This window comes from Cololabis saira, chromosome 12 (genome assembly GCF_033807715.1).
Source record: "Cololabis saira isolate AMF1-May2022 chromosome 12, fColSai1.1, whole genome shotgun sequence".
In the NCBI taxonomy this organism is placed as follows: domain Eukaryota; kingdom Metazoa; phylum Chordata; class Actinopteri; order Beloniformes; family Belonidae; genus Cololabis; species Cololabis saira.
This window is the reverse complement of record NC_084598.1, coordinates 42,030,883-42,050,312: the sequence shown is the minus strand read 5'-3', so window position 1 is coordinate 42,050,312 and position 19,430 is coordinate 42,030,883. Positions and strand designations below refer to the sequence as shown.

Sequence of the window (19,430 nt, the reverse complement as noted above, 5' to 3'; positions counted from 1 at the left end):
AAGAAAGAGTCTTCATACAATTCCTGCCTATAGTAGAACCCGAAACCAAGATAAACCTTGCTGTAGCCCAGGGTTCGGCAACCCGCGGCTCTAGAGCCGCATGCGGCTCTTTAGCGCCGCCCTAGTGGCTCCTGGAGCTTTTAAAAAAATGTTTGACCTTTTTTATCCTTTTTTTCTTCTTTTTTTCTCTTTTTTTCTTTTTTTTCTTCTTTTTTTCTTCTTTTTTACTTTTTCTTCTTTTTTCCTTTTTTCTCTTTTTTTCTTCCTTTTTCCTTTCCTTTTTAATCGCGACATTTCAACTTTTTTCTCAAAATTTTGACTTTTTTCTCAACATTTCGACTTTTTTCTCGATATTTCGACTTTTTTCTTGAGATTGTACTTCAACATTAATCTCGACATTTTGACTTTTTTCTCAACATTTCGACTTTTTTCTCGTCATTTCAGCTTTTTTCTCGAGATTGTTCTTCAACATTAATCTCGACATTTTGACTTTTTTCTCAACATTTCAACTTTTTTCTCAACATTTCAACTTTTTTCTCGAAGTGCATAATGAAAAAAAATCTTCCCCCAGTTATAACTAATATAGCTACATGCAGCATGTGTTGCCTTCATTCTAAGGTTTATACAAGACTTTTCATATTTTACGGCTCCAGACATATTTGTTTTTTGTGTTTTTGGTCTAATACGGCTCTTTCAACATTTTGGGTTGCCGACCCCTGGTTTAGCCAGTCAGTAACAGGAAGGGCGTAGTGCACTGTTCAGGGAGAAGCTTAGGAGAGTTAAAAGGTGCAGTTACTCAAGTGGAGGTCCCAGGTAGATTTTTCAGGGCCGGATCGTTGGCCCGTGTCTCCATGACCAGGAGCGGCCTTGCAAAAGCGCTTTCAGGAACCTTTACGGGGCGAAAAAAACGTCCCTGTAGTAGGAGAGGTACTGACGTTGGCCAACAGGCCGACAACGTTCTGCACTCTCAAGGGGAACATAAATCATGTAACCAACACTAATTTCTTTTAATCTTAAAAAGCTACTGTTGAAAAAACAAAAACACAAGTAGCATCCATTGTTTATGTGCTTCTGTGCTTCTTTTACTGCATTCTTCTTTTTTGTCTCGTTTTATGTGTCTGGCCGTTGAGCTAGCTCCTCTTCTAGGAGACCCCTACCCCACCTTCAACTTTCAAAAAGACCGCAAGTTAGCCGTCATGTCCAAGTACTTCTGTAAGTCATGCTCATCTGAAGTGTTTTAAACTAAAATTAATGGGTTGAAATACCACAAAGATAAAACAAAACAACAAAGAAATAGCTCCCTTTCCGACCATGTATTTACAACTTTGTTCATAGCCACTGGTTTCTCTGGGTGAAGTCAGACACTCGACTCCATCCCCCTCTCTTCAGCATCGTGTGCCTCTTTTGAAAAACGTTTCCAAATAAATTTTAAATCATAGCCACTATCCACGTCTGAGATGCACAATGTCAAGATTTAGGTGAACATTAAAGGGAATCTGGCTAAGTAGCTCTAACTGCTCTTTACACAATATCTGCAGATCTAAACAGCTCACTGAAGGATATATTTTCAGACTTAATGGGACACCAAACTGTCTTAAAGGCGTTTTCAAGATTACTTTGAACCTAATACTATGTTCAGCTTGTTTAATATTAATTTGTTGGCAGTGAATTTTTCCATAGTTATGAAGTTTTGCAGCAATTCATGCAAATGTAATCATTTGTATACAAAGGGAAGCAGTTGTAATGCAGGTAATGTTACTGTGCAGGTTCTCTTGCATGCATATAAAATATGTGAGGACAGCAAGATTTTGTCAACAAATAGAAGGCAACATTTGGACGCTCATCTGTTGCTGTGTCCTGTCACCGTGTAAGGCTCGATGGTATACATGCATCCATATGTCATGCAGGTCACTGTTTCACACTCTAAAAACACCTGGGTTAAAAGTTTTGGGTTATATTCCTACCCTGGACTCAGTCGTGGGTTGTTTCGACACAGCAGGGTTGGGTTATGGATTTGACCCGGCCAATTGGGTTGGGTCTTTTACACAAACAATGGGTTAAAAGGAAGGAACTGTAGAGTTAGGCCTATAAAAAAGTAGCTTAAAAAGAATCTGTTCAAAACATGGTTAATTAGAAATCTTATCCTTAGACACTGTTGTGGTTGTGGTTGTCTGGATTTTGAGTTTCATTTGTTGTATTTTGATTGGTTCTTTAGTTTTAAGCGTGTTTTTTTTACCTGTTTTATATTGTAAGTCTGCGTCCTTATGTTTTGTTATAGTTTGACGGTTCTTGTTCCCGTTTGTCTTAATTTGCACCTGTGTCTCGTCAACCCCAGTGAGTGTATGTCTTGTCTTGTCTTTCCCTTCCTCCCAACTGGATCTGCCAGGAAATGCAGGAGATGAAGCGGCAGGAGTTTCAAACCCAAGAAAGAACTTTATTTAACAAAAAGCACTGCGCATGCAGGAATCCAAACAAAATGTAAAATTAAAGCTGCAAGCAGCGATGAACGGGCCCTTGCACTCATGGCCACCGCCCCCCCATAAGCATATCTTAAATGACACCACCCACGACTCTCTATGTCAAACCATTCAAAAGTTATACCAGAAAATAGCGACTATCAAATATTGACCAACCAGACGAAGGGGCGGGGCTAATTCAGGCCAATGAAGGTCAAGTACTCAATACCGAGTCCGATGACACCACCCACATGTCTTTATCACAACCCGTTCAAAAGTTATGGCAGAGAAAAGTTTTCTAGGGGGAGCAGTTGAGCCATTAGGCCACGCCCATTAATGCAAACCATGAAATATCACATTTATCACCAGGCCTGGTTTGCGTATAAAATTTGGTGACTTTTGGGGAACTATCAAATATGGACCAATCAGATGAAGGGGGGGCGCTCTTTTTGGCGTCTAGCGTCGCCACAGTAACTCTTTTGAAAGAGAAAAGTAATGCGCGTCGTTGCAGGATGGAGACGAACATTTTGATGTATAACACACCTGGGTGCACGTTACGGTTCGGGCCGTATTAACTGCCGAAGGAATGGCATAAATTGCGCCAAAATTACGCGATTAATTCAAAATTTTCAAAATGGCCGACTTCCTGTTCGGTTTTGGCCATGGCGCCAAGAGACATTTCTTTAAGTTGCGACATTATACAGGTGTGTACCGATTTTCGTGCATGTACGTCAAACCGTATTGTGGGGCTTGAGGCACAAAGTTTTCTAGGGGGGGCTGTTGAGCCATTTTGCCACGCCCATTAATGCAAACCATTAAATATATATATAATAATAATATCATTTTTCGCCAGGCCTGGCTTGCGTGCAAATTTTGGTGACTTTTGGGGCACGTTTAGGGGGGCAAAAAGGCCCTCCTTTCGTCAGAAGAAAGAATAACGACGACGAAGAATAAAAATTCCTACAGATACAATAGGGCCTTCGCACTGTAAGTGCTCGGGCCCTAAATAGAGACAACTAAAAAAAAACAAAACAGTAGAACGTTAGACAGATGGGAAGGAAAATGAGATCAGAAAGAAATACAGACTGTTTTTCAACCAGTCTGATTTTGTTTTGAAACTCCTGCTGCCTCATCTCATGCATTCACTGACCTGTGACAGATATTAATTGTTAATGGAGGCCATGCGAATCTTGAGGCTGCTGGGTTCGAAAAAGCTTCTCCTGACTGAGAAGCAGCATATGTGATGCAAGGTTGCCCTGTTTCTATGTACAGATAAAACCTTTCTAAAGTATTGCAGATGCAAAGCAAAGACATTTTTTAACGTATTTGATATCTACAGGGCAGCTCTTAGACATTTTTTAGACATCTATTTCCAAATTTTTCAATATTTTCCATGAAAATAGTTGAAGCTCACAACATCAGTGTCAACACTACTGTTAAAACCCTTTAATCCCTGCCTAATCACAGGCCTATGTTGTTGTATGGCATTTGCCCCCTGTACTGGGGACTCCAGGGTTTAAAGGGTAAATAACTAGCTGATTAGCAACTATGTAACTCATCGAACGAAGGAAATATAGAGAATGAATGAATTGACGGATGAAACAACATGCCTGATGTACATTATATAACAATAATCAACATATCCCTATTCACGTTATAGTACATGCACATTTCTTGTGTATTCAATACATCAGAAGATGCCACAAACAGTTGCTGTATGGTACAACTGTTGCTTTTGGACAGGAACTGGTGTAGTCAAACGGTGCCCAACCTTCATTTTTGTTTTTCTGCCTTTGTTACCACCTCTCTTATTTCTTGCTAGGCTGGTTCTCTATTGTTCCCTTCTCTGGAGAGGAACGCAATGGTGCTGAACTTTGGGTGGCTGCACAGGTCTGGCATTGTACATATCATCATGGGCCTCCCATGAGGAGTTCTACCACTTTTACCTAAGCAGTGGTCAGTGTGACCAATCTAACTTCCTCCAGCAAGGCTCTGCTGAAGCCAAAGGGATTGTTGGGATTTCTTGATTACATTCTCAGTCATCTGCGTCTGTGATTGCTATTCCTTCCTTAGCCAGTGAGTCAGTCTTGCAGAACAGAGGTCAGGTCTTTATTTTCCCCCCATACCCCTCTTCTCTGGCATTCTTGAACTGCCTGCTGAGGGACCCGGTCTCTTTCCTCAGGTTCCTTATCTCCTTTTCCCTCTGAGCGGGCTTACTATCTTACTATTCTTATTTAACAAATTGTTCGCTCACAAACTTGAAGGTAATAGCTGGCACCATGTTGACCTTCTGCTCCTCCTGGCAGAGCAACCTTTGAGATCTTGTTCAGGTCCTCATCCAACTGTTGCCTCTCCTTGTTGTTGTTCATCCTAGTCCACTTCACCCTCTCAGACTGTAGTTGTGGTGAGTCAACAGAAGGTTTCTTTCAGGGAAACAAACATCGGTGAGAGGTCCTCAGTACTTAGAGGTGGTACCTGCCTAGGGATCTTCTGCGTCTCATTGTGTGTTGCCACCCTGCTCTGCAACAAAGTTGCCTTTACTCCACAGTTGGTGCTAGGTAGCTAACAATCAGTGTGTATACATGCACATCTAAATCAAGCTATTGACAACAATCAAGCTAAGGACTAAACTGGAGTTTCAGAGAAATCCAAGTTTACATGCGCAAGAAGACAATCGATTATTGAGTGAGGTGCGTTCGACTCCGCGATGCTTGCCACACGCACTTTTGCGTTGGCATTTTTCTGGTTAATTCTTTGTTGTTCGTCTTCTTCTTCTTCTACTGTGTTGATATTCTGGCTTCTGCGGTGTCGTCACTTCTGGAAGGGGGAGTCCCGGGGTAGTCAGTAGCTCGGCTAAGTGTGGGTTGCGTATACATACTGGAATAATTTGGATTAGGACGTATTATCTGACATTAAAAACTCGATCTCAAGAGCTTCAGTTCGGCCCGGCTAAGGTACAGTATATTGTTGAGGAATTTATCAAAACCAGTTCAGAAGTCCGCTTGTGAGTAGTGAGTTTTTATTCAGCCGGCGGTGAGCACACCTACACAGACGCAGTGTCTTGGTCGGTGTGCTGACCCCGAGAGATTTTACAACAGGGTTTTTATACAAGAAGCCTGTGATCTTCCAGTTTGGGACTACCCCCTGAGGAGTCAGGAAGTCCATATATGGTATCAAGTCCTCGTCTCTGCAGGAGCTGGAAGTCAAAGCCACTTCCACGGTGCCACCTCGGCAGGGATTCAAGACGCCGGAACTTGCGTGACAATGTGTCTCGATCATTGAATGAGACTGGAGCCGCCTGCAAATCCTCGTCCCTGCAGGACATCATCAGGAAGCTGGAACTTGCGTGACAATGGGTCAAGCGGGGTATGAGGCTGGGGAAACCTGCAAGGCGTCGTTGTCCCTGCAGGGGGCCACGTGCTGTCACAATGCTTCATCAATATACATGGCTTTTAAAAATTCAATATCGGTCGGATTAAGGCAACAATTGGACTTTCTGTTAGTGCACGTAAACGTACTGAGTGACGGTTAACAAGTTAAAGTCACCTAAGCAGAATAAGCCTGTTATCTGTGAATTTAAGTTTGAACAAAGTCAACTTTTCTCAGATTTTTCTCAGATTCTTATCTTGTCAAAAAGGGCAGCACATAAGGAAGGTGGAGCTGCCTTTAAGTCTCATCCCTAACCCAATGAGCTGGGTCAAACTAGCCCAACCTATGACCCAACAGCGGAATCCCAGCATTTGGCTTGTCAAAATAACCCAGTATATTTTTAGTGTGCACGAACAACAAATATATTTCTCTCTTTCACCATTGCCATTTTGTTGAACAATCTGAACCGATTCTCATTAGCTGTCTTTCTTTCTTTCGCCTCATGACATGTTAGTGCTGATTGAAATGAGGGATGAAGACTTTGGACACAGGAAATCTCCAGGTTAGACAAGTCATCATGACATGTCTTCAGTTTAAACTTTAATATAGTCTTTCATTTCTAGATATACAGATAACTATGTTATATAAAGCCATATGGTATGCATGAAATGAGAAACCAGGCCTTTAAAAACACAAAGCAGAAACTTTTCAGTGGATTCCACGTTTCCATGTTTCAAATTGATTTGTCTGCCACGATCATCCAGCCAAAACTCATAACAAATCTCTTTCCATGTCTCCCCTTTCTCTCTTTCTGCAGGAATTGAAGGTTTAATAAGTAAGACATTGGGATATTTGGTTGGTTGGCTTCTGTGAGGGAAATTGTGAAAAAAACAAGTTGGCTTTAACTGCATGCTGAAATTTGTTGAGATATGTTCACTTGACATGAACCCCTCTTTTATCTCTCCCCCGGGGTGACTGAAGGCTTTGAAAGCATGAGCTTGGAACATGAACAAGCATGAAATTATTTGATCACAGTTTTTTTCGTTAAGATTATTTAAACATCACGCAAATACAGGATCAGTAGGATAAGATGACAGCGGGTTCAAGTCAAGTGCTGCAAAGATAACCCAAAACTCACCAGAGTACATAATGCTCAAAATCCCTGCTTTACTTTGCATGAAAAGACCTCACTTTCCCTACCAAACTGAATTTAATATTTGTAATTAGGCCATGAACACCCTTGATCGGCTTTTTGGCTAATCCAAACATGTTAGTTACAATACTAATCTGTAATTGGTGGTGGGAAGAGAGTACTTATCATTCAAGGTTTCAGTAAAGCTTTATCACATCAGCACTATCCTTCAATTCTGCACCACACAAGTCTTTTTTCTGTCTGGCTTGAAATTAACTGAATTTTGCACCTCTAAATTAAAGCTATCACTCAACTCTGCTTCTGCTCGTCATGTGGAAGCAGATTTTTAGTTTTTTAAGTCTTTTTGTCTTTGCTTTCCAGAGGCGAGCATCCCAGGAGAGGAAATTGATGATAAAAGCTGCCACTGTGACTTCCTCAATCAAGAATTACCACCAGGGTTGAAGGTTACGATTAGAGCCATCTGGTAAGGATTCACTTTAGGGAACATTTTCTCTTTTTTGTGGCAGTGATGACAAAACAGGTGTGTGCAACCTGCCCTTGTGACTTTCTTCTACTTCATGAACATTTATCTTACAGCCCACAGTATCTTTGTTCCTGAATGCAGTTGTTTTTGGTGACCATTCCTGTCAGCGTGCTCCCAGTCTTTAGTTTACAGACCAACTCCCTGGTTCAGCTTTAAAGCCCCGTTATGGTGCGATACCACTTATGACCACAAGAGGGCATTCAGATCTACTGTGTTTACAAAAGAGGCAGTTATGTGTGGCAACAGTCTTATATGTCCTGCAACTAGGGATGGGCGGTATGGACTAAAAAATGTATCACGATAATTTCTGGCATTTATCCCGATAACGATAAAAATGACGATTAAAAAAATACCAATTCAACTCCACCTTTGTAACTATAAATCTATCACCACATTCAGTCTTTGGAGCCAAATCACTGCTCTAAAAGAATACTAAATGCTACTAAACTACACCCATTAAATTGAATTAATAAAAAACAATTAAATGAGTTACACCTGTACTGAAAAACTGTAATGACTCCTCGCTCTCAGATCCGCCATGTTTGTTACAAAAAAACGTCATCAACGGGATTTCTTTCTTTCTTTCTTTCTTTCTTTCTTTCTTTCTTTCTTTCTTTCTTTCTTTCTTTCTTTCTTTCTTTCTTTCTTTCTTTCTTTCTTTCTTTCTTTCTTTCTTTCTTTCTTTCTTTCTTTCGCTCTCTTTCTTTCGCTCTTTCTTTCTTTCTTTGCTCTTTCTTTCTTTCTTTCGCTCTCTTTCTTTCTGCGTCGATTTAACGCAGAACCATAATTCAGCTTTACACAAAAACGTCATCAACGGGAATTTATCGTTTTTACCACGAGATGACAAATTCTTACCGTGGGGAATTCTTTTGACGGTTTATCGTGAACGGTAAAATATCACCCATCCCTACCTGCAACACATAGGTGCGCTTTGTCGTGTCCTCTATCAGAAGCTGACACATGAACTTTCCTGTGATATGCTGCCCCCATGTGGTCACACTGACATTCATACATAATGTGGCTTTAAACCTGCGGATTTTCGTGTAATGTTGAGGGATTTTTTCTTGAATTATGAATCATAAGCGAGAACATGCTTCCCTGGATGTTTGTGTGCAACGTAATGGTCGTAACTGTCCGGCTTGTCTTCAGCTGCTATATTGATATTATTCTCACATTTCAAGAAGTACTTTGGTGACTTCAGTGCTATCATGATCTATAGTAATGTTCAAAACTATGAAAATTAAATTAAATTTGTATTTGATCAGATATTAAAAACAATTAAATCTAATGGAAAGTGGCAGTAGAGGCAGTTAGATGGACTGTACTTATGGTTATTACCGTCTCATATTACAACTTTATAATAAAGTTATAAAACAATAATTATAATAAAAGTATTCCCCATAATCTACTGTATCAAATTGTTATAGTAGGCCTAAAGAAAATATTTGACATGCTACTGGAGGAGAAGTTTAAAAGCCTAAGCGTCTCAGTGATATGCATGCTGCACATGCTGGCTCACTCGTAGAGAGCTGTTCAACATCTGTACTTTTCTGGCGTCAAAACGTTTGCTGTAAAATTTGCCGGACTGTCGCTGCGTGTGAAAATGATGTTTCCTCCCGTCCAGTGTCATGAAATTCCTGGTGTCAAAGAGGCGGTTCAAAGAGAGCTTACGGCCTTATGACGTGATGGACGTGATCGAACAGTACTCTGCAGGTCACCTGGACATGCTGGCTCGCATTAAAAACCTGCAGTCCAGGCAAGTGAAGTTCACTATTTGAGCTAGTTTAATGTTTTTTTATTTTTTTTCATTTTTTAAAGTAGCAGTATGACAATATTTAACAATGACTCAGCAATTAGATTAGTTTTACTGTATTAACAGTCATTCACCACAGATATACTATACACATAGATGCTGCATTGATTTCTGATGGTCATTGGGGCAACTTGTGAGTTTGATCTTCTAATTGTACAGAAGCCATGCTGAGGTAGGAATGCCTATGAGGACAGCTGCTTTATCACAGTTAAAATAATAATAATGATAATTACAATTCTTGGAATTTTACATCAGTTTTTGAAATTGTTATGTTGATTACAAATGCTTACAACTTAGTGGCATACGACTGTAAGTTCAATGAGAAATAAGAGTTATTATATTAAAATACGTTAACTTTTATTAGGCTGACCAACCTAATTGTTTTCCTCCTCAATACAGAGAATAAGTGGTTCTTTTAGATCAGGGGTCGGCAACCCGCGGCTCCAGAGCCTCTTTAGCGCCGCCCTAGTGACTTCCTGGAGCTTCTTCAAAAATATTTTTTTCCTTTTTTTCTTTTTTTTTCCTTTTTTTCTTCTTTTTTCTTTTTTTTTCCTTTTTTTCTCTTTTTTTCTTCTTTCTTCTTTTTTTCCTTTTCTCAACATTTTGACTTTTTTCTCAACATTTTGACTTTTTTCTCGACATTTTGACTTTTTTCTCAACATTTGACTTTTTTTTTTAACATTTCAACTTTTTTCTTGAAATTTTGACTTTTCCTCGACATTTCGACTTTTTTCTCAACATTTCGACTTTTTTCTCGAAGTGCATAATGAAAAAAAAAATCTTCCCCCAGTTATAACTAATATAGAAACATGCAGCATGTGTTGTCTTCATTCTAAGGCTGATACAAGACTTTTCATTTTCTGCGGCTCTAGACATATTTGTTTTTTGTGTTTTTTTGGTCCAATATGGCTCTTTCAACATTTTGGGTTGCCGACCCCTGTTTTAGATGAATCTTAGATTTTTATGGGACAGTACCAAGAGACGCAAAAGAAACTGCCTGTGGACACACTGTCGGACAGCCAAACAGAAATGAAATATCTGACGAAGGCAGTGCGTACAAAACACATCCAAAATGGCCCGCAGTGGAGTAGGAACACCGATGAATGACTGTTGTTGCTTTTTCTAGTAAAAGTGTGTTAATCCAAGGTGTTGTTAGCGCTTCAGAAGCCATCTTGGTTGTTTTTGATAGTGGCTCTTGGATGCTCCTGTATGAATCGTTGCATAACAGCAGCTCCTGCCCTGCTGCGATTGGTCCAGTACGTTCTATACTGGTGGAAACGGCTCTGAATTAGAGGGGGACCAGAAATATTTCACTGGATAAAATTTGGGTGAAGTGAATAACTGGGTACCTGTCGAGGGAGGGGGTTCCCCAGTCTTTCATCTATAGTGAGTTGTCATAGGCTCCAGCAGATGGCCGCTAACTTAAACAAGATAAAGCAGGTGAAGAAAATGGAAGGATAGACAGACAGACGCCAGACAGACCGATGAATGAATGAATGCCTGGGTGTATCTTATGGAGGATTTTTTGTGCCAAAATTAAATAAATAAAAACATCATTAATTAATTAAAATGGGAATGAAATATATAATTAATTAATTAAATGTGTCATTAATTAATTAAAATTAGAATTAAATATGTCATTAATTAATTAAAATACAATTCATTTTAAGTAAAAAAAATATATTTATTATTTCAGCATTTAATTAATTAATGACACATTTAATTAATGATTTCGACGAGTGAAACTGACAGTTTTACATTTCATGATTCACACGCAGCAACACGAAATCATTAATTAAATGTGTCATTAATTAATTAAATGCAGTTTGACATTTCATGATTCACACGCTACACGAAATCATTAATTAAATGTGTCATTAATTAATTAAATGCTGAAATAATAAATATATTTTTTTACTTAAAATGAATTGTATTTTATTTAATTAATGACATATTTAATTCTAATTTTAATTAATTAATGACACATTTAATTAATTAATGATATATTTCATTCTCATTTTAATTAATTAATTATGTATTTATTTATTTAATTTTGGCACAAAAAATCCTCCATAGTATCTGGCCAGCCTTGCTTGATAAATACAGGATGGTGTAATGACGGCCCTCTACCACTAGATGGAAACCAAGAACTTCATTATGGTGGATTCCTGTAAACTAGGTAGATTAATAGTGGGGTTTATTCAAATGAGCTTTTACTAAAATTAATTTTGAAGAAGAGTAGTGCAATTGGCAAACTACAAATGATATAAATATTTGACATCTAAACTTAATGCCTAAACTATCCTACTGTTATAGATACACAGTTATCTGCAGTTATTAGTGTCCCGTCTCAGACATGTGGCCCTCTATCTATGAGGGAAGTTATTTTTCTCCTTTGCACAAATAAAAAACTATTACTTTTTATAAAATACTAAACCAGGGCAATCACTACATTTATTATATATATCCTTTATTTAACCAGGTAAAAAACTAATTCAGATTAAAACCTGTTTTTCAAGAGTGACCTGGCCAAAATGGCAGCATAAAAAGAATACAACAATACATACATACGAACACAGACAGTCAGTCACACGGGGAAACAATGGTAAAACAATAGTAAAATTTACACAACGGGGTGGTCACAAGAACCGAGAGAGCTAATTTCTCTGTTTTTTAAAATGGATTTGAATTTACCCAAGGATACTAGATCAACCAATTTCAAGTCCTTCTGCGCATCATTCCAAGTTGAGGGGGCAGAAAACTTGAACGCCTTTTTACCCAGTTCAGTTCTGGCTCTTAGCTAAAAACAATCACTTTATTAGAACACGTGAATGCAGGACAAAGTCCAAACCTCTGAGGGGCTACAGTAAAGCCTTCACACGACCAGACGCTGTATCTGTGCATATATATCTGTGATTATTTACTAACATAGTGGATACACACATGCTGTGGCACACAATCATTGATTCGCCTGTTTCATTCGTCCAACTACATGTGTTGTATCCAGATCTGTTTTATATCAGTAGGGTTGATCTAATATAGAGCTATTCACTCCTTCATAAGTTAATTTGATGTAACATTGATGTGTTTTTCTATATCAGTTTTCCCTCCCGTAAATGGGCTCCTCACATCTCGGTGCCCCGAAAGGTCTAACATGTAGAAGAAATATATTCCAACAGTGAAATACATGCACTTTTCATCCATGAAGCAAGTCAGACCCACCCTGTGTCGCGTTTGTGTGGAATATATTGAAACCTTTTCTCCATAGCTGATGTGATTCCCATGTTGCTTCATTTTGCATTGCACTCATATCGTCTCTGTGTGCCCTGCCAGGATAGATATGATTGTGGGGCCCCCTCCCCCAACAACACCTCGCCATAAGAAGTCTACTGAAGGTCCTAGGTTAGGTTAATAGACTGCACCTTTAGAATGACCATTTTTATCAGCTTTATTCTCTTTATATCATAGTTCAAATACTGGAGCAGTAACATGATGCCTTATCATTTTTGACTGACGGACCCCTTTTGAGTTCAGGCCATTCGGTCCGTCTCATTAAGCTAATGGATCCTGATACATTAAAGCAGAGTTAGAGACGAGCTATAGCGCCAAGGGAACATTTTTGATTTTGTTTTGTTAAACCCACTTAGGTTACATGTCTACGACGGAGTATTAGGGCCAAACTAAGACACAAAAAAAATTGGAAATTACGAGAATAAAGTCGTAAAATTACGAGAATAAAGTCGTAAAATTACGAGAATAAAGTCATAGCCTAATGTTGCGAGAATAAAGTCGTAATATTATGAGAATAAAGTCGTAATATTACGAGAAGAAAGTCGTAATATTACGAGAATAAAGTCGTAAAATTACGAGAATAAAGTCATATCCTAAATTTGCGAGAATAAAGTCGTAATATTATGAGAATAAAGTCGTAATATTACGAGAATAAAGTCGTAATATTACGAGAATAAAGTCGTAATATTATGAGAATAAAGTCGTAATATTACGAGAATAAAGTCGTAAAATTACGAGAATAAAGTCGTAAAATTACGAGAATAAAGTCGTAAAATTACGAGAATAGAGTCATAGTCTAATATTATGAGAATAAAGTCGTAATATTACGAGAATAAAGTCGTAAAATTACGAGAATAAAGTCATAGCCTAATGTTGCGAGAATAAAGTCGTAATATTATGAGAATAAAGTCGTAATATTACGAGAATAAAGTCGTAATATTACGAGAATAAAGTCGTAATATTACGAGAATAAAGTCGTAAAATTACGAGAATAAAGTCGTAAAATTACAAGATTAAAGTCATATTGTTGCGAGAATAAAGTGTAACATTAGGCTATGACTTTATTCTCGTAATTTTACGACTTTATTCTCGTAATTTCCAATTTTTTTTGTCTTAGTTTGGCCCTAATACTCCGTCGTACATGTCAGATCATATAAGCTAATGTTAAGTGAAGGCACATATAATTTAAAAACAACCAGCTGTCCTGTGGTTAATGAGCCACATCATATGGCCTGACTCAACAGGGGTTTGAAATGCTAGTTGCTTGTTCTCATAGTGGAGAGACAGAGGGGTAGCTCCCCCGGTAGGATGCAATGGAAATGAAGCATGAAGCACCACAAAAGCATGCCAAGTGATGCATTTTGCCCCCAGACAGTATATCCCTCAATTCAGGCTTTGTTTCTGCTGAATCTCATGACGCATGACTCCACACCATTCACCAATAATCAGTAGTTCACAGGAGACGTCCACCGATTTGTCCGTAAGTGTTAGGCCATCGTTCATTCCTTCCGACACATTTATTTGGAGCTTGACACCAAACCAAAACATTCTCATTTCTTTTATTTTCCATGTGAGACTAATCCACCTTATGGCATTTTTGAAGTCTTTATTGTTCTGCCTTTGACTACTAATATTTCCCTTTTTCGTTTCCTAGAGTTGACCAGATAGTTGGTAAAGGTCCTAAAGCCGAGGGAGAGGCAGCAGACGACCAGAGCATGATGGGACGACTTGGTAAAGTGGAAAAACAGGTGCGAGTCTTTCACCTGTTTGTCCTTTGGGTCAAAATCAGTCAGAGGTTGGAGAACAGTGCAAAAGACCAATTCAGCACCGCAACTCTTCAACTGTGAAGCCTATTTTGCAATGGTTTTTGCATTGTCTTGCTGAAAGATGCAAGGTCTGCCTGAAGAAGACCTCATCTATATGGGAACATATGTTGCTCTAAAACTGTTATATACCATTCAGCACTGATGTTTCCTCTCCAGATATGCAAGCTGCCCATTTCAAACTTTGACTTTTCCACTTTTTCAGTTCATTTTGAAAGATTTGTAGCCCAGAGAAGTTGGCAATCTTTCTGGGTCGTGTTCACTTATATATAAGTGAACACGACCCAGTGTTTCAGTGCAGTGCTGACTGAGGCACTGAAGTTCACAAGCATCCAATACTGATTTTCAACATGGTCCCACACAAACAGTTTTATTCACATTCATTCATTAAATCTTTTGATGATGTTTTGTTCTGTAGATGATGAATTACTCAGTCTTTCCAATTTTACACGGAGTAATATTGGTCATAGATATCATCACAATTTTTAGAGAATATTTTGACTGGTGAAGCTCAAGCGTCCACATTTTTTAGAGACACACCAAGATGCCCAAGGTGTCCTCCAGGTGTTTGTTTTTAGTATAGCTTACTTTTCCAGCCATTTGTTGCCCATTTCCTGACAATTTTAAAATGTGTTGCTGCCATTCAGTTCAAACTGAGGTGACATTTTTCATTAGAGGGTAAAATCTCTCACTTCCAACATTTGACGTTTTCTAAGTCGTATGCTATGTTGTGAAGTTTATGAGTTTTGTAAATGATTGTGTTGGGTCCAAAATCAACATAACATAAACAAGGAAAGACACAATCAATCAATCAATCAATCTTTTTATTTAGACTCAGGTCCATTAAAAAAGACAAACAAACATACAACAATATTTAAAAAAGACAGTCATACCAGTGTTTCCACATAGCAGACTGGTATCTTACAGCACTGAGGCTGTTGATGATTTTTAAGGCCTTCTGCAGAAGGGAAGCAAAGTCGGAGCTGGCAGAGCAACATCACCCTTTCGGATGCTCTCGACAAATGCTTGCTGGCTCCTCCTTTGCATCAGCTTTTATTGAGAAACTTTGACAGGAACATTACCATATTAGGAACAGCGAATGGACAATGGGACGAAAACAGGAAACAGACGGAGGTAACAGACATCGAGGTTAGAAGGTCAAACATGTGACTTTTCAGTTAAAGAGGCTTGGTATAAAGAAACAAACAGACATCTTTAGCTTAAAGTCTTTAAAAGAACACAAAGGTCAAAGGGTCAAATGCCTTCCTGGACAAAAACAGGAACTTCATGGGGGTCTTTAACAGATGGTCCAGGCTAACAATGAGACAGTTGTGGGACAGTCGACCCCCCTGACAGAACTCAGGAAGGGCTGCCCTGTCATCTGTTAACATGTGATAGTTTCATGAGGACTAACTAGTTCAGAAGTTTGATTAACTTCACAATTGCATTCTGTTTTTATGTATTTTTTTACTTTGTTGGCATTGGGATTGTAATGTCAGCTAAGCCGTATTTCTTCATTGTATCTTTTTTTTTTTTTTACCCTGCAGGTGGTCTGTATGGACAGGAAACTTGATTTCCTGGTCAACGTATACGTGCAGCGCATGGGCATTCCTTATTCTGAAACAGAGGCCTTTTTTAACTCCAAAGAGCCGTACCCAGCCCCGCCTTACCACAGCCCAGAGGAGATCAAGGAGGAGAAAATAGAAAAAGAGGAGGTGAAAGTGGAAGAGCAGGTAAAGACATGCTCAGCAGTAGGTGTGCTGTGCTCCGATGGGTCTTTGGGAAGGAAAGATCCTCTACTCGGTCAGTTTGCGGCAACAGCAGTGAGTACTCCGTCTGGCACCAACAGCCACCCGTCTACCTCCTGGAAGCACCAGATGCAGCATCCCCTCAGCCAGCCCGCCTGGGGCAGCAGCATGGTCCACACCCCTTCACCGGTCGGCTTCGGCGACCAGTCCCCAACCCTGTTCCGCCTCCCACCTCCACCTGCTCCGGTCCATGACCGAGCCTCCTCTGGACAGGGCGGGGGTGGAAGCGGCGGCCACGGCAGCGGCAGAGAGAGCAGCTCCCAGAGCAGGAGACGCCACCGGAGGCAGCGGTGCCAGCAGGACACCACCGCTGTGGAGAGCGACACCTCCCTCTCCATCCCGTCCGTCGACCACGAGGAGCTCGAGCGCTCCTTCAGCGGCTTCAGCATCTCTCAGGCCAAGGAAGACTTCTTTGGGCCGCCTTTCTTTACAGGCTCGGGAGGAGGAGGAAGTGGAGCAGGGACCGAACCGGGAGGCGGTGGACCTTCACTCTGTGCCAGGGTCAGACCTTTCATAGCCGAAGGAGAATCAGACACAGACTCTGACCTGTACGCTCCTTCCCCTCTGTCCTTCACTGGAGAGGTGACGTACGGGGAGAAAGGATGGCCTGGGCTGAAGTAGGTCGGAGAACTACTCGGCTTCAGCACAAGAAGCGTGCGAGAGTCACATAGCCAAATGACAACTATGTAGGGGATTTTCAGTTAGATGGCTTCATGTGAAAGGTTTTTCATTACTGACCTCAAACAAACTAAGAGATCATCCTTTAAACCTTTTATGTTTGTAAGCAAACATTTCATAAGCAATGCCTACTTACAGTTGCTTTGTATACTTTTGAATTATTTAAAAAACAAAAAAATAGCTATTTAGGATTTTTTTAAACTTAGTTTAGGGCATTTTTTGGTTGACTATTTTAGTGATGGAGTGTTACAGATAATACTAACACTCTCAATTAATACTTGACATTTATTTAGATTTCCATTTGCTTTTTTTATTAATGAATTTCAACACTTCGTATGTTACACATTTATCACTTAAATGCAGGGGTGAAAGTAGACCCAGACGGTCCGGAGCTACAATCCAGTTGAAGATTATTTAGTCACTTTTTACGCATCACCCTATAATAGTCCTCATTCCACCTCAACTCTGCAGCTGTGCATTTACAGTGATACCACAAAAGTGTAATATTCGCTCCCCGGGGTGTGCTTTCATAAACCATTACAGCGTTTCGTGGTCTGAAGATGGTCCTTTTCCTCCACTTTGGAGTCGACAGTCAGCGACAAGTCTTTAAAGACTCTGCTCAATATTCAGCCGGCGATGGAGAAATGGCAAGAAAAATAAAAAATAAAGAAAGAAACTGTTTTTTCTCATAGCACACACACACAGTAGCGCTGGTTGCTAAGTGTTAAGGCTGCTACTGTAGATGCAGGTGGAAAACCGTGTCCGTTTTCAGCTGTTGGAAGGTCCTCTGGGATGCTTAGTGCAGCAGCAAGGTTTGTCTAGGACAGGGGTCGGCAACCCGCGACTCTAAAATGTTTGACCTTTTTTTTCATTTTTTTCTCTTTTTTTTCTTCCTTTTTCTTTTCTTTTTAATCTCGAAATTTTGACTTTTTTCTCGACATTTTGACTTTTTTCTCGAAATTTAGACTTTTTTCTCGACATTTCGGCTTTTTTCTCAACATTTTGACTTTTCTCAAAATTGTACTTCAACATTAATCTCGACATTTTGACTTTTTTCTCGACTTTTCGATTTTTTTCTCAACATTTTGACTTTTCTCGAAATTGTACTTCAACATTAATCTCGAAACTTTGACTTTTTTCTCGACTTTTCGACTTTTTTCTCAACATTTCAACTTCTTTCTCGACATTTTGACTTTTCTCGAAATTGTACTTCAGCATTAATCTCGAAACTTTGACTTTTTTCTCGACTTTTCGACTTTTTTCTCAACATTTCGACTTTTTTCTCGAGATTGTACTTAATATATTAATCTTGACATTTCAACTTTTTTCTCGACATTTCAACTTTTTTCTCAACATTTCGACTATTTTCTCGACATTTCAACTTTTTTCTCGAAATTTCGCCTTTCGCCATTTGTCTTCATTCTAAGGCTTATACAAGACTTTTAATTTTTTGCGGCTCCAGACATTTTTGGTTTTTGTGTTTTTGGTCCAATATGGCTCTTTCAACATTTTGGGTTGCCGACCGCTGGTCTAGGAGCTAGTAACCAGAGTTGAAGGACAAAGTTTGTAATATGACCAGTCCAGTTGGTCTCTGACTCTCCAACTACTGTGTGTGAAAACCCCATACATGTGTATTTGTTTGTTGTAACTTTAGGTTGCTTGTCAGTTCATGCCACTGTGAGGCCTTTCCTCAACGCCAGTCTCGTTTTACCCCCATCACCCCACTGTGACTACTCTCCAAGGTGGTACAGGGTTGTAACAGCCGTGTAATGAAATGCTACACGTTTCAACCTCCGTGCCACTTCCTGAACTTAGCAGGGCAGAATAAAAGCACTACAATCGCGGAATGAACGAGAAGGCTGTGTGAATGGGTTCTGGTGACAATTCAAAACCAGTCCCTGTAACGCTGTTAACCCCCCACTTCCTCTAACTTGTTTTCCTTTTTTAAATGCTGTAAGTTACCCCTCATGTCTGTGTCATGACCTTCCCTCCTAGCGCTAACTGATGTGCTATTTTGGTGTGCATCGGCTATAACACTAACTCGAAAATAATGTCTCACTCTCTGCAGCGACTAAACTGAGAGACATATTTTAGGATTTTTTACATTCCTGTCACCACACTGTCTTGAATCAGCATCATAAGGACCATACTAACACTACGTGGACTCCTTCATGGTGCCATACAAACTCCACCTTCACCGAAACGCTTAACTGAAGACAAAAACAGTAGTGATTTTTAGTTACAAATTCAAGAGAAGGTAACAGACTATGAACAATCATTTTTAACTCATTCAAACAAATACACAGTCCACAGGACACATGGACTAAAAATGTATATTGGACTAAACATGTTGTCCACCAGGGACAGGTCAACAATGCAAAGGTTTTGAAGGCACAACCGGAACCAAAAATAAATGTTTCAAAGAGAATATTTGTATCAGACTATTGTGATTTTAATTCAATTCAAAGCAGAGAGCTCTGCCAGGAACATAAGGCACTATCAAAGCCGTTTTGTGC

The 19,430-nt window shown here is 39.5% G+C and overlaps 1 protein-coding gene across 1 annotated transcript in view; it reads left to right on the top strand.

The window, feature by feature from the left end:
- LOC133456591 (potassium voltage-gated channel subfamily KQT member 2-like) overlaps positions 1-17,151 on the top strand; it is a 73,469-nt gene extending 56,318 nt beyond the window's left edge. The window contains exons 13-18 of the mRNA XM_061735086.1: positions 6,340-6,387; positions 6,643-6,660; positions 7,339-7,441; positions 9,126-9,257; positions 14,260-14,353; positions 15,976-17,151. Coding sequence (XP_061591070.1) covers positions 6,340-6,387; positions 6,643-6,660; positions 7,339-7,441; positions 9,126-9,257; positions 14,260-14,353; positions 15,976-16,857 — 1,277 coding nt within the window. The 3' untranslated portion in view covers positions 16,858-17,151. The remainder of the gene's footprint in view (positions 1-6,339; positions 6,388-6,642; positions 6,661-7,338; positions 7,442-9,125; positions 9,258-14,259; positions 14,354-15,975) is intronic.
- The last annotated feature ends 2,279 nt before the right edge of the window (positions 17,152-19,430 follow it).